The following is a 15,803-nucleotide window of genomic DNA, read 5'->3' as shown; positions in this document are numbered from 1 at the left end:
TCCCGGACGAGAATAAAGTAGTTGATTTTCAAGAAAATGCCAAAAACCAAGTCCCGATAACCACAGTTTGTATCTGGGGTTATACTTTCAAGTACAAATGGTGTCATGCGGGAAAACAAAGAAACAAACAGCTGGTTTAACTTGCTCCTTGATCCCACAAGTGTTTCTCCCTGAGACAGCGCTCAGATTGCTGCATACTGGAGGGCTTTCTGGGCCCTTCCCGCGTTGTCACACTGAATGTTAAAACAACAGGTGCTCAAGGGTCAGAATGTAAATAAAGTTAACAATTTTTGCTGCCTCATCAGGAACATTCTCAGGTGAAAATGCCTTGGGGTTTAGTTCTGCTTGCCAGCAGCGCGTGGCCGTGAAGACGTAACGGCGGCCGGTAGACCACAGGGCGGTGGCCTTAGCTGAGACGAACGCACCAGCACCATTACCTGGCCTTGCTCTGACACCAGCCGTGCAGAGTCAACACAAAGAACAGATCGAGTGATACCTCAGTATCTCACAGAAGTAGTTTTGATCTCACACACTTCCTAACAGGAGCCTGAGGCCCCAAGGCGTGTGCACACCACCCTCTGAGAACTGGCTGATGTAGCAGAGCCTTTTGTTGCCCTGAAATGGGAAACTTACTTCTTCTTAATTAAAGCTCTTCCACACTCTGCAGCCCTTAAATCCCCAAGATTGATAGATAGGTTATATCATAACCTTTCCTGGATCCAGTGCCCGGGGAGAAAGTAGGCTAGACTTCAGGAAGACTAGGGATTAGTTTTTCTGAGGCTCAGTACAAATCCTGAAATCGATCCTACTTACTTTAAAGGACCCTTCGCTTTTCTAGGGATTCCTGGCTCTCGCCGCAGTGCGGTGCCGCTGCCCTCGGAAGGGGGCCTGCTTAACGCTGGACTTTGTGTGTTACGCACGCACTGTGATACCTACAAGCTGGCGGCCAAACTTCCCATCATTTAGGACTCATGTTACAGATATTATATTAAATGGGTTAGACCTGTATTCTCCAAATCCTAATCTCAAATTCACTGTGCTGAGAGCACCTCAGTCTTTTTTTCTACTCCTTGCACAGACCCGCACTTATTTCCTCTCAGGACCTTGGTTCCTGCTATTCCTTCTCCAGATCTTGACGTGGCCTGTCTGGTCTCCTCATTCACGTCCACTCCCCTGACCTCCCTGTCTCGCACGGCCTCTCCACCACCACTATAACATTGCCATTTTATCTGCATCGAGCTGATGTCATCCGAAGTCACCTTGTTCATATTTGCACTTCCTCGTTAGGTGCTTAAGAACAGGGGCTGTGTCTGGTCGCTTTCCTGTTAACGTTCCCAGCACCCCTAGCTGTTGAGAGAACACACTCGAAGACCCTGTGCCCGCAGCGAGGCTTCGCAGGACCTGCTGCTGGGACAAAGGGACAGGGCAGGCACCTCCTTCACCCTCTCTCACCTCTGCCGCCCTAGCCTCCTCTCTTCCTCAGCTACCTCTTCCCAGTCCTAAATCGCATCTCATCCGGTTGATTCCAGAGTTGTCCTGTAGTCTCTTCTTGGCAGCCTAAGCACTTACTCTGTATTTAGCTTGCTTTTATTTCATTGAAACAGATTCTCAAAGGTGTAGATTATATATGAAATCCTAAGATATATATCCTATACACACATACACACACACACACACACACATAGAAGGAGAGAGAGAAAATGAGAGTCTACTTTTTCAAAGATAGGAGACTCTAAGTCAATAATTCTCAACCCTCTTGGTCTCAGTTAAAAATTATTGAGGGCCCCAAAGAAGCAAATTAGAAGTATGGCATCATTTTGGTTTTTTCCAATCTACCATGCCTGCAGTAGAAGTCGGCCAGATTCTTGTATCTGCTTCTGCTTGTGATAGCTCACACCATGAAGAATCTGGACGTCAGCTACATGCTTGTGAGAAAATGAGAGGGAAAAGGGAAAATAGCATCTTAGTGTTCCTACCAAGGTGGGTCTGATACAGAGCGTGCTTTGAGAACTGCTCTGAGCATGACTGGGACTGCCAGCATTGGGACATGAGTTCTGGATTGGGGGGGCTCCTGCCTTTGACACACCCAGCTGGGCAGCCTTGGCCATGTCTGTAGGCTTCTGTTTCCTCCTCTGGAAAATGAGGGGCTTTCCAGTGCGTAATAACCTGCTGCAAGCTAGAGCCTGAAAGTGTTAAAATCTTTCCTCGTTACTAATTTATTAGTATATGATTACCAATCATCCTATCTCTTAATAAGATCTGAGACGTGTTATATGCTCTTAATGTAAGGATGCTGCAGCTTCTTTAATGCACTCCCTAAAATTCTTTGAAGTAATTAACTATCAAATCTGAACCAAGACCAGATTATTTAATGAACAAAGGACTCAATTAATATGAAAAATAAGTTAAAGGTTTTAAAAAGAAAACACAAGAAGTACCTATTTTATTACACTATTTTTTTTTAACCTGTTGAAGTTCTGTGGAAAAAGTCAATTAGGTAGAAATCAGAACACAGTTTTAACCTAGAATCACATTGTGCTTTTAAAAGCCCATTATTTGTGGTATATCCAAACAATGAAATGTTATTCAGCACTAAAAAGAAATGAGCTGTCAAGCCTTGAAAGACGTGGAGGAACCCTAAATGCTTATTACCCAGTGAAAGAAGCCAACCTGAAAAGGCTTACATACTGTTTGGTTCCAACTATATGACATTCTGGAAAAGGCAAAGCTGTGGAGTCAATAAAAAGATCAGTGGTTACCAGGGGGGGTTCGTGGAAAGAGAGAGTGAGTGGGTGGAGCACAGGGTTTCTAGGGCAGAGAAACTACTCTGTGTGATTCTGGAATGGCGAATGCTTCATTTTACGTTTGTCCAGACCCATTGAATGGACAAACCAAGAATGAGTCCTAATATCATCTACAGACTGGGAGTGATAATAATGTGCCATCGTAAGTTCATCAGTTGTAACAAATACACCATTCTTGGGCGGTAGGTATTGATAATAGAGGAGTCTGTGCATGTTAGGGGTGAGGAGTATTTGGGAAAACCCTGTAGTTTTTGCTCAGTTTTGCTGTGAACCCAGAACTGCTCTAAAAAGTAAAGTCCAGGGCGCCTGGGTGGCTCAGTCAGTTCAGCCTCTGCCTTCAGCTCAGGTCATGATCCCAGGGTCCTGGGATCGAGCCCCACATCAGGCTCCCTGCTCAGCAAGGGAATCTGCTTCTCCCTCTCCCTCCCTCCCCTCTTGCTCTCTCTCTCTCTCACTCTGTCTCTCAAATAAATAAATATAATCTTAAAAAAAAAAGTAAAGTCCATTTTTGGGGTGCCTGGGTGGCTCAGTCAGTTAAACATTGGACTCTTAATTTTGGCTCAGGTCATGATCTCAGGGTCCTGGGATTGAGCCCTGCATTGTTGGGGGAGGGCATGATCAGGGAGTCAGGCTCCCTGCTCAGTGGGGAGTCAACTTCTCTCCCTCTTCTCCCTCTGTCCTTAACCCTGCTCACAAACACTTTCTCTCCTTCTCTCTGTATCTCTCTCAAAATAAATAAATAAAATCTTTTTTAAAAAGTAAAGTCCATTTAAAAAAAATACATAATCGGGGCGCCTGGGTGGCTCAGTGGGTTAAGCCGCTGCCTTCGGCTCAGATCATGATCCCAGGTCCTGGGTTCGAGCCCCGCATCGGGCTCTCTGCTCGGCGGGGAGCCTGCTTCCTCCTCTCTCTCTGCCTGCCTCTCTGCCTGCTTGTGATTTCTCTCTGTCAAATAAGTAAATAAAATCTTTAAAAAAAAATACATAATCTATTATAAAGAGTCAAGAAATCAATATGAACTTAAGTGATGTGTAATGGCGAGCATTCAGTATTTATTTTTGATGACAGCATATCATTCTCAATCATTCAGTGATGAGAAATTTTAATTAATTAGTCACTCTGTTATGGTCTATGCCATCCGGTTATTCTAAGTAACGCTAGATAGTGTTTATTTTTTTAATTGAAAATTGGTATGAAAAGAAATATTCTAATTGACTGGGTTTTGCCAGATAAATGATAAATCACAGTACTCAGTTCCAAAATTAGAAAAAGAGTCACCGAATAAATAAGAATCAATAAATGGAGTTTGGGTGACTTAACAAAGTAAAATAATTTTTAGGCAGTCGTGGGGCTTTTCTGGAGTAAGGTTTTCTGCAGACTTGATTCCCTTACTCAGCGGCCTTGTAACGTGCGTCTGTTCTGTGTGTGCAGTGCCTGGCCAGCGTGGGCTGCTCGGCTGCACTGGTCAGTGGGGCATTGCTCTGCTTCAGAAGCCTTCACGCCGGCTTGGCAGAGACAGCTGGTGCATCGGAGAGATGTCGTAATGCTCTGATTAAAGGGTCTCCAGGACACGTGGTAGGATGGGAAGGACATGAAGAAGGAGGGAGCAGCTAGTAGTGTGCTGGAGGAAAAAAGAGAACTGGTGATATCTTAGCTGAATATAAAATGCTGAGTAGATGTTTATGAGGCAGACAAATCCTTCTAACTCCAAAATCTGAGCTACTTCCATATGTAGAATCGGCTGTCATTGAATAAAACAGTATTTTAAATGTGGTTGTGAATCTCTAACTATTGAGTCAGTGATTATTTTGCAAAAATTGTAGTGTATATGCTTTTACGTTGCGTATTTCATTGCTAAGAATGAGGAAGTTCTCAAACAGTCTATGCATAGGCCTGAACTATATATTCAATGGCTCAAATACTTGGACTTCTTAGTAGATACTAAACAGATTTTGTAGTGGCAAGGAGGAAACTAACTTGAAAGGGCTCCGGCTATAAATTTCTCTAATTTACTATAATTGGATAAATCATCAGCATTTTAGTAGTATTGACACTGAAATTTAAAATGTTTTTATGGTTTTGCTGGATTTAGCTCATTATCTCTTAGCTGACCTTTTTTGGGAACCCCTTAGCATGATTTCATATAGAAAATGTACTTTATGTTAAAACATTTTTATTCACTCGTGTCCTCTACATGTAGTTATTGTTTGCCAACAGTTGTTTGCATTAAAAGATACTAGATCTGTGACATACCATATAGCCGTTAAAAAGATTGAGGTCAGTCCATTTCTACTGATCTGGGAAGATGGTAATAGAAGAGTAACTCACGGAGAGATTAGTAAAGTTTCAGAAGGGCACATAAAAATCATTTTTAAGAGGAAAACTGTCAGGATTTATATTCATGCTTGTATATATATGCATATGAAGAGGAGAAAAATCTGGAAGGGGCATACTCCAAAGTATTTCTCATGATTACCTGAGGTGCTGAAGGGGATTGGTAGTAACGGGTAACTTTCTTAACTGTTTATTTTTCTATGTTCTCTGTGTTTCTTTTTTACGGTGAGTGTGTATTTCTTTTAAATTGGATATATATTAGAAAATTCAAATAAATAATAATCATTGGGAAAACTGTTAAAGCTATAACATAGAGAAGAGTCCATAAAATCAAGGTGAAATAAGTAAACTTTTGAACTGACTGGGGGAAAAAAAAATCTAGACAGAAGAGTTAAAAGTCTGTATTTTCAGAGCCAGTTTACCTTTTCTTAAACTTTGTTATTATGTAGACAGACTGATTGATTCTGCTTTTCAAGTGAAAAGCTGATTCAGCTCTGTTCACCCTAAATGGGCACTTAAAATCCAGTAAGGAAATGAACACCATCTACTTTGGAACAGTGCATAAGCTCATTTTTTAAAAAACTCCTCCAAACCTGTGGTTTGTTCTTATCCCATATGGTGATAACAATAATAGAATATAAACAGCTTCTATGCTAACTTCCAGAAAATGCTTAAATTGGTTACCATTTTATAGTCTATTTTCTATAATAACTACAGATGTTAACCCTTTACTTTGGTGAATAGAAGTCACTCTTAAACCATTTTAGTCCATTTCCCTACTCCTAAAAACTCTATGACAGAAAGACTGTTTTTCAATATTAAAGTTCTTCATAAAACAAAACTCTAAAGCTTCCAGGAATATTCCATTTCCCTGTATAATGGAAAGAAAGGTTAATTTTCATACTGTTTGAAATGATACATGGAGTTTCACACCAAAATCCCTTTTATTAGTATCAGCAACTTTAAGCTGAAACTAAAATAATTTGTAGTTACTATCAGGTTATATTGGCAAATCACAAGTATTTAGGAAATAAGTATAAAATATCTGGGAGCATTCATTTCCCTTATTTAGCATGTTAATAGCACTTAGTTGCCCTAGGAGAATAGCACATTAACCACATCTGATTGATTCTTTCTGTAGCCTATCTTCAGAGGTTCAGATGATGCTGGTTATGGTGATGGTGATGATGGGTGCTGAAGTGTGCGTGTACTCACGATAGGAAGCGTTTGTTGTGGGCCAGGCACTATTCTGAGTGCTGTGCATGTATTAGCTCACTTAATTCCCACAACAACCGTACTCTTACTGTTCCCCCATTCATATAAGGAAACCAAGAAACCAAGGCATTGGCAAGTGACTTGCTCCAGGTCACACAGTTACTCAGTGGCAGAGTCAGGCAATAAGAACTCTTTCCCAGGCACCAATACATCCTTAACATGCACACTATTTCCCTTGGGGAAATGCTGCTCCCTGTACAACGTAGGAGGTGTTTCCAGTTCTCCTTTTAATACCCCAGCTACAGTGTGCCCATAACAAGTTCTTCCAGAAGGGAAGTAATTCGCCTATTAAATATTTAACAGTGTTATTCAGGAGATATCTGTTGACTCTTGAAAATTTACAAGAGGCTGGACAGGAGGTGATGACTTTCAAATGGAATTCACCCGTATCCATCACCATCCCAGAATGAGGGATTTTTTTCCTTTTTGTTTTCTGAACTGGTGCCCTCCCTTGGAAAGAAGCACTTCTAGAAAACATTTCCCCGCCCTTTACTGCTCACGCCCCCACAAAACTAACACAGGTCCCCTTGAACTGGTGCCTTCGCCAAAGCCACTTTGCACACGGGTAAGTCTTGCAAACACATGAGCAGCGCGGAGACCTAGAGTTCTGGGGGCAGCGTCGGTACACGTTCTGTGGAGTACCTCCTGCTTGACGGAGCGCCCCTGCCCTTGACGGCAGGGGTGTGCCTGTGAGAGCTGACGGCCAGTGCTTTGAAAACCTACTCCTCATTATTTTCCTAGCCCTCGCGTGGAGGCCCTCAGAAGGGCTTTTTGGCGTCTCATACTGGCCAGCACAGGGCTTGGGGCAGGTGTTGTCAGTGGTGCCTTCTGTGGTCAGTGTCTTCTGCACATCGCTGCGCTGCGGAAGGCCTGTTATCCTTTCCCACAGAACAGGTTTGCCTGTGGTTAGGGCTCCAGTTTTTTTTGTGGGTTATTGGGAACATGTTGTGGATATTGAGAAGTCTCAGCCCTCATCTGGAATGCCCGATGAGTACAGGGATGCAGAGCGTTGATTAGCTTTTAAATAATTTTTGTTTACATTAATCAAGAAACTTTTATGCACATCCAGCAGAGTGTAACTGAATGAATCAATCTAAAAAGTTATTTCATGCAAATTAAAATTAAAATGTGATAACCATTTTTTCTCTTGTGTTGGTGGGAAAGGTAGAAAGTTGGGTAATACCAACTGGGGGCACTTTCACTTTTAGTGGGAATTGAAGGTAAATTGCCATTGCTTATCACATTAAAAACGTGTGTATACTTTAATCCAGAATCTCGCTTTGGGGATCCTGTCCTACGGAAACAGTCACCTATATATGTAAGGATCCATATGCAGTATAACTTAATTGTCAGGAAGGGAATATTCGTGCACAGAGTATACATACACAGGAGCACAATGCAGGGATGAGAAAGGATGACATGGGATCATGGATACCGACAAGGGCAACATTCCTTGAAGTGTTGAGAGAAGGATAGAAAGTTGCAGGTTAATATGTGTAACATGATACCATTTGTGTTATCAGAATTAGAAAAATCTCTCAGGGGCACTTGGGTGGCTCAGTGGGTTAAAGCCTCTGCCTTCGGCTCAGGTCCTGATCCCAGAGTACTGGGATCGAGCCCCGCATCGGGCTCTCTGCTCAGTGGAGAGCCTGCTTCCCTCCCTCCCCGCCCCCCGTCTGCCTCTCTGCCTACTTGTGATCTCTCTCTGTCAAATAAATAAATAAAATCTTGTAAAAAAGAAAAATCTCTCAGAAGTTCCACCAAATCCTTGACAGTTGTTCATCCTTGGTAAGGGAGGGGGGGTGAGAAGGAGGACTTCCTTTTTACTACGTACCTATTGGCAGTGTTTTGAGTTTTTTACCAGTCCATATGGCCTTGAGACCTTTTTAACAAAAAGAGTCAAAAGTTCTTGAACCATTTTAAATCAACGTCAAGAGTTTCTAAAAGCCACTCAGTAATCCTAGTATCTCAATGGCTTATGAAAATACGTGTGCTTGTTCTACCGTCAGTGCTCAGTAAATGTTAGCTGCAAGATGTGTAGTTAGAGGATTGTAAATAGTTCTAAATTGTAGATGGTTATATCCCACATTCTCTTCGACATCCTTAGACTTTAGATGGTTTCCTGTTAACTGAAAATTAATTTTGGATTATCAAAAGAGTGTTTCTTGTTGCTTTTTAATGCTCAAGGATATGATAGACAATAGTTACTCAACATCCTGAGATCATTGAGTCATGGTTAAGAAAGTGATGTTACAGGTTTCTGGGTTCCTCCCAAATTGTATTTTTGCCGAGAGTTGGGTATTGCCTTATCCTTTGTGTTTCTAAATTGACTTTTAAATTTCACATCGGTGTTCTCTTATTTGAAGGTGATTTTAGTAAAAATATAAAGGTCATCAATTTAAAGGAGACTATAAATAGAGTACCGAAGTTATTTAAAGACGTAGGCACTGGGTGTTGGCGAACTCGCAAGCAAAGTGATTTGCTCCAGGATCCTGCACTCAATTCACATTTGTGCCTCACACCCATTTGTGGGGTGGCTGACACTCCACTGTGACTTAGTCATGGAAAGTTGAAGTCACAGAGACAGCTTTGGAAAAATAAACTATTCCAGTGTTTATTGATGATCGATAAGTTATTATTTCTTTTAACTATGTTTTGTGTGATAATACCACATTCATTGACATTTACATGTGGCATTATATCTGGCAGATTCACAGCATAGTTTTTATTTTCATAACGACATTTATACCAAAAATACATACTTTCTTGTATGCATCATAATTTAGACTATATTTGCCTTCTTGAATTTCAGTTCAGGTAATCATTTCTAGCTCCCTAAGGTATAATTAAATAGTTTCCAGTATGCAACTGTCAGCCCCATGCTAACATACCCAGATGACAGAGACCTTTATAGATCATTTCATGTAAATCTGCAGTTTCTTTTCTCAATTAAAAATTTATTTTTAGGGGCGCCTGGGTGGCTCAGTGGGTTAAGCCGCTGCCTTCGGCTCAGGTCATGATCTCAGGGTCCTGGGATCGAGCCCCGCATCGGGCTCTCTGCTCAGCAGGAAGCCTGCTTCCTCCTCTCTCTCTGCCTGCCTCTCTGCCTGCTTATGATCTCTGTCTGTCAAATAAATAAATAAATAAAATCTTAAAAAAAAAAAAATTTATTTTTAGAGGGATCATGGCCGTTTCTTGACTTCTGTTTCTTCTGCCTAACTTTTTTGGACACGTCTTGTTTCCTTTATTTCCTCATCTCAATTATTATTTTAGACCCTATAAAATATTCATTGGCCGTAAAAGTCATTATGTTTTGCATAGTTTTTACACTAGTTCACTGGGGGATAGGCATAGTGCTTGAACTTCTTACCGCATTACTTTTTACTGCTCATTTGGACCACATTTATGTATTCATACATTCAGCAAAAGATAAAGTCTCTGGTGGAGAGAAACGAGCTATAAACAAAATATTGTTTGATATCAGGGATGGTTAAGTACAATAAAGAAAAAGTATGATAATGGACTACAGGATAATGGAGGAAGGGCTGCTATATTAGATAAGGTGGCCTATGAAGATCTTTGTCAAGATCACCTTGGACAGAGACCTGAATGGAGGGAGGGTACAAGCCATGGAGATATCAGGCAGATGAGGTTTTCAAGTGGAGGGAGCAGCAAGTGTTAGAGCTCCAAAGTGGAAACCTTCTTTAAAAAAAAAAAAAAGATTTTATTTGTTCATTTGACACAGAGACACGGCTAGAGAGGGAACACAAGCAGGGGAAGTGGGAGAGGGAGAAGTAGACTTCCCAGTGAGCAGAGAGCCTGACACAGGGCTTGATCCCAGGACCCTGGGTTCATGACCTGAGCCGAAGGCAAATGCTTTAACAACTGAGCCACCCAGGCTCCCCAAGTGGAAACACTCTTGGCATATTCGAGAAAGTACATGGAAATCAGTGTAACTAGAGCAGAGTGAACAGGGGGAGAGAAGATGAAGTCTGAGAGATGGGGTCCCGTCACAAGGATCTTGAAGGATTGTTGTGAACATGAGAGAAAGGTGATTTAATTCATGGTTGAAAAGGATCAACAAGATGGGATCGGGAGGGAGACAAACCGTAAGAGACTCTTAATCTCACAAAACAAACTGAGGGTTGCTGGGGGTAGGGGTGGGTAGGAAGAGGGTGGTTGGGTTATGGACACGGGGGAGGGTATGTGCTATGGTGAGTGCTGTGAAATGTGTAAGCCTGATGATTCATAGACTGAATCCCTGGAGCAAATATTATATGTTAATAAATTTTTTTTTTAAGTATAAAATTTAAAAAATGATCAGAGTAATTGGAAGATGAGTCTGTCAAAGGAACCCTGAGGCCATGGTAATTTTCAAAGGACAGAAGTGATTTAAAATATTGCCAAAAGGATGATTTGAGATTAATAAATATTTATTTATTGGGAAAAAAAAGAGAAAAGGATCACCCCAATTGCATGTGGGCAGTAATGAAAGTGTGGGATCAGTGACTAAATTTCTTGGATGATGACCACCCCAAGAAATACATTTTGTAACATTACTGGATTCCAGATTATTTTTCTTTCGTGTACTTGGATGGTAGTGTTCTCTCTAACTTAGCAGAGTTTCCTTGTGATGGGCCAAGTTCCTTGTTCGGATTCTTGTTCTGATTTGAATATAATAAAAGGATTCTTACCAGATTGTTACCCAAGAAAGCTGCCCAAGTGACATGTTATTGATGTAGTGAACTGGGAGCTGAAATACCATTTTAGAAGACTCAGCCCACATCAGTCCTTACTCTGAGAGCACCCCCTTCCAAATTATGAAGGAATTTAAGACTGAATTTAAGACTTTCAGGTCACATCTAGAATAATTTTAAAAACTGTAGTGGATCCTCCTCTTCAATACACTGATACCTTCGGGGGTAGGGGCAACTAATGCGTATCTCACAGTCCCTCAATGGAAAACTAGTTCTAGGTGAAGAGTAATTTAGGAGTATGCTGGGTTCTGGAAACCATCGGCAGAGATAGACTCCCTGCAGCCTGTGTCCCCAGAGTGGATACTTGCGAAGTGACTACATACATACCACAGATTTCTTCTGTTGAAAGAGATACTTTTATAAGGGAATAAAAAGTTTAACAAGAAATCCAAAGATAAAAAACATGCCCCAAGACCTTCACTGTCCAGAATTGTTTAAGAACTTGTTTAGAAGTATTACTCTAGCAGTAAATTGCAAAGAATGACAAATGCAGACCTGTAATGTATGGTCCTTTCAGGAAAACTAAAGATGTGATACCAAGAATAGATTTGAATTCTTTTCTTCCATAAATTATGGTGTTTACAGATGATATAGAAGGATGAGGTTGATATCGGAGCATAGAAGACAGCCAGTGTATCAAAAACTTTTGAAATTCTGGTTTAAGTAAATTTTGTCCACATAAATGTATTTCAGCACAGATTTCTTTTGAAAAGGATTATTTTGAGGAGTAATTACAGCCACGTTTTACAGAAAGATTTCAGCAGTGTTGCAGCTACATCTGTGCAAAGTTTAAGAATAGCTTTTAAAGGGGCGCCTGGGTGGCTCAGCGGGTTAAGCTGCTGCCTTCGGCTCGGGTCATGATCTCAGGGTCCTGGGATCGAGCCCCGCATCGGGCTCTCTGCTCGGCGAAGAGCCTGCTTCCTCCTCTCTCTCTCTGCCTGCCTCTCTGCCTGCCTCTCTGCCTGCTTGTGATCTCTCTCTGTCAAATAAATAAATAAATAATCTTAAAAAAAAAAAAATGAATAGCTTTTAAAGATACTTCTGAAATTTCATTTTCCTGTGGCTATTAACCTGAACAGAATAAATATTCATTATAGCATTTGTTAGGTAGTATATTCCGTGTTACCGTAATTGCGAGTTAACTGTGTGTGTAGATGTCAGTGTAGCTAAATAGTGGCGCCTGACACTTAAACCACTGTAATGATCGAATAACAAAATAGTAAAGGTTCTTAAACTCTTCTAGGGCATTTTTTTATTTTCAAATATAGGTGCATTGGATTTTGAATGCCGATCCCTGCCTTCTCTGTTGCGGTAGTGTAATGTGATGCTTCAGACAGGAAAAGTGTTGAGGAAGCAGCCTTACGCTAGCCACTCAGTAGTGGGGAAGCTTCATGTGTGTCAGGAGCCTTTAGTGCCTTTCCTTCCCTCCAGCCAGTGTGCAAAGAGGACATCCCACTGCCTGAGCACAGCAAAACCAAAACCGGCAGGAGGTCCTAAAGTAGTGTCTCTCATGCGACTGAAAAATGAAGCATTAGTCTTCCACTGAAGGGAAAGGAGTTGTTTTACTGGGTAAGGCTTAGGGATAGGACAGAACTATTAATGAATCCATCACTTGCTAATAAGGAACAAACAAAAGGTTTTAAAACTGAGTATATCATTTTCCAGATTGACGAACTGTGTGTGAATGTCCTAATGCCATCCCACGCCTAGATGGCTTTATCACAATGTCGCTGTTTTCAAAATGTTCACATTTAAAACTCTAGTCTGTCTCCCAGCCTCTCTTACCAGAATTTCAGAAATGTCATCACGTGACGTTGTAGTTTTTTTTACTCCATTTCAAGAAAGCATTAGAGAAATACTTCCTTGCTGTCATCTCCTTTCCCTCTCCTGCCCATCTTTTAAAAAAATGGTAACAGAAAAGTTAGGTTGGTAGGACGACCACAGAGAAAAAAGTCAAGGAATGTGTGGTAGAATTGATGGAATCTCCTCATAAATATTTAACGTAGGCCACTTGTTCATCTGGACAACTCCTACTGAGACAATAGCACTAGATAATGGGAAGGTATATTCAGAATTCATTGGGGATATAAAATCATACCTTATTTACACTTGTAGTGATTTTTATTTATATCTTCCCAGGCTCTAGCCAGATGACGGGGAAATCCTTATGGCAAAGCATAGATCATGAATTCAGATACCTAATCCACTGATGCAAATTAACTTAGAAAAAAGAAATAAATAAAAATAAATCAACCTCTTATAACCTTCAAATCATCCTCCCTCAGTTTTCTTTTCATGTAATGCCAGATAAGTACCAAATGTGCTTCCTTATACTACCTTTAGTCATAGCTGTCATTTAGGTAAACCAGTAAATGTGGAAAATCTATGGAATTTGCCAGATTTTGCCTTTTTCTTATGGATAACTTACTAATTTCATTCTAAATTACTGATATGTACTTAAGCATAACATTAGTGTAGCTTTTTTATGATCTGCTAGAAAGTATGTTTCACTCCTTAATACTATAATAAAATGTGAGAACATAATTGGATTGAATGTATAAGCCTTTTCATCTTTTCCATTCTGTTTAAGTAGAAGTATTTGCATAATAATTACTATAGCAAAACTGAGTTTTCTTATTAAACCTTATTTGACCTTATTTCTTGCTTGAAAATTCAAAGGTGTTTGTAATGATGAACTTGTTTTCTACTGAAAATAATTATCCATAGCCTAAGTGGTATTTTGCAACATTTTTCTTTCAGTTGATTTTAAGAGTTACTAAAATGAAACAGTTCTGAAAAATTTCGATGTATTAATTATCGATATATTTATTTAAAAATATATATCAGAGCTGACTTCTATCTTTGAGATACGTTCTGTCCACTTCCATGTGCAGGTCATCTCACCTGGGTTTTTTGTTTTGTTTTTGTTGTTGTTAAAATGTTCAATTCAGGTTCTACATGGTCAGCTATTATGAGCGGAATCACAGAATAGCAGTTGGAGCTCGCCATGGTTCAGTGGCCCTGTACGACATCCGGACTGGAAAATGTCAGGTAAATAAATCATTGTGACTTCCTCTCCATAAAGTGTGGAAGTTATTGAAAGGAGTGAGAGACTAGCACTTCACCAGTTGACGTGCTGAGCTGCTGGAACATTATGGATAATGCTAAAGGGATCAATAGTTTAATGAAGGACTCAAAGAATATAGAGCCCTACTGTCTTTATTCACTGGCATCGAAGGGCGGCTACGGATGGGTTCATAATAGAGCCTAGAGAAAGGTGCTTCTGCTTGCCAGCTTCTTTGCAATAAGTCTCTTCATTTAAACAGTTTTCTGATTCTTCTATTTTTGCCGTGCATTTTCTCTCTCTTTTTTTTTTAAGATTTTATTTATTTGACAGAGAGCATGAGCAGGGGGGAGGGGCAGGGGGAGAGGGAGAAGCAGACTGCCTGCTGAGCAGGGAGCCAAGAGGGCTTGATCCTAGGACCCTGGGATCATTTCCTGACCTAAAGGCAGACACTTAACCTGACTGAGCTACTCAGACGCCCCTGCCAGGCATTTTCTGAAAATGTTTGATGTATGTTATTATGATTAATGACTAACCAAAAATTAATTTTCTAAGTAAAACAAGGGATTTGGCAATTCTAAGACAGCATCCTCGCCAGAGTTCAAGAGAAGAGGAAAAAAGAAACTGATGAGATAATATATTATTTTTATACTTTTATAAATCTTTTTGTACTTTTATAACACTTTATTGTTTATGAAGGATTGTTCTTGATTTTAATTTTCATCTTGATCACTTGATTCTCAAAATGTCCCAGTTGGTTAGACAGGGCAGGTCTGGCCCCACTTTAGATATAAGTGAATCAAAGCTCCAAGAGAGGCTTTAAATCTCTTTATCCCAGAGGTCATACTGTTAACAAATGGCAAAACCAGGGCTAAGTTCCCCTGTGATCATGGTGAATTTATAGGGCTCATTGATAAATAGTTCCAAGTCATAACTTCTTATGTTTCATTATAGCATTTATCAATGCTGATCTATTCAACCGTATTAGGAATTATATTCAACTGTGTTAGATAAGTATGTAGTCAACTGTATTAGGAATTTCCAGAAGGAATATAAAGAAGTTCCTAAGGATATATCTAAAATTTTATACTGCCTCTAAAATTTAATAGGCTATTAATTAATTCTCCAAAAGCTTCCCTGGCTGCTTTCCATGAAAACAGTAGTTCTAAGAGCTGCTAATAGATGTTGGGGGTAAAAATTTCAGGGGTCAGACAAGTTTAGGGGATACTGTTGGAACGTTGAACACGTTTCTTTATGCATACGTTCTCAGTCTCTAATGTGTAAGTGTGCATTTTGTGTGAGAGCGTAGAGGGTGGACCATTTGCCATGCTCGTGTAACTGTTGAATTTTGTTTCTGTCAATTTTTTTAGACATTAACTCCTTATCGGTGGCCATATGTTTGTTTGTTTTACTCTGAACTCCGAGCAGTGAAATCTCTCTAAATACTTGTTTAAAAATTAAGTTCCATGTTGTTTATAAGATTCTCTCCTAAAAGGGACAGATTCTTCAAGTAGCGTTTTCAGCATCTATTCTGGTAAGACAGTTTTTAAAAATGAGAGTATATCATTA

The 15,803-nt window shown here is 40.2% G+C and overlaps 1 protein-coding gene across 3 annotated transcripts in view; it reads left to right on the top strand.

The window, feature by feature from the left end:
• Nucleotides 1-15,803, top strand: part of WDR7 (WD repeat domain 7) — a 371,332-nt gene that overhangs the window by 286,529 nt on the left and 69,000 nt on the right. For 2 of the 3 annotated variants that reach the window (XM_047697076.1, XM_047697077.1), the window contains one exon: nt 14,122-14,221. In XM_047697076.1, coding sequence (XP_047553032.1) covers nt 14,122-14,221 — 100 coding nt within the window. Of the gene's footprint in view, nt 1-838; nt 1,656-14,121; nt 14,222-15,803 lie in introns of those variants that run through there. The other variant, XM_047697079.1, reaches the window with a different exon arrangement.

This window comes from Lutra lutra, chromosome 12 (genome assembly GCF_902655055.1).
Source record: "Lutra lutra chromosome 12, mLutLut1.2, whole genome shotgun sequence".
NCBI lineage: Eukaryota > Metazoa > Chordata > Mammalia > Carnivora > Mustelidae > Lutra > Lutra lutra.
Note: the sequence above shows the minus strand (reverse complement) of the source record. Positions and strands in the feature narration are given on the sequence as shown.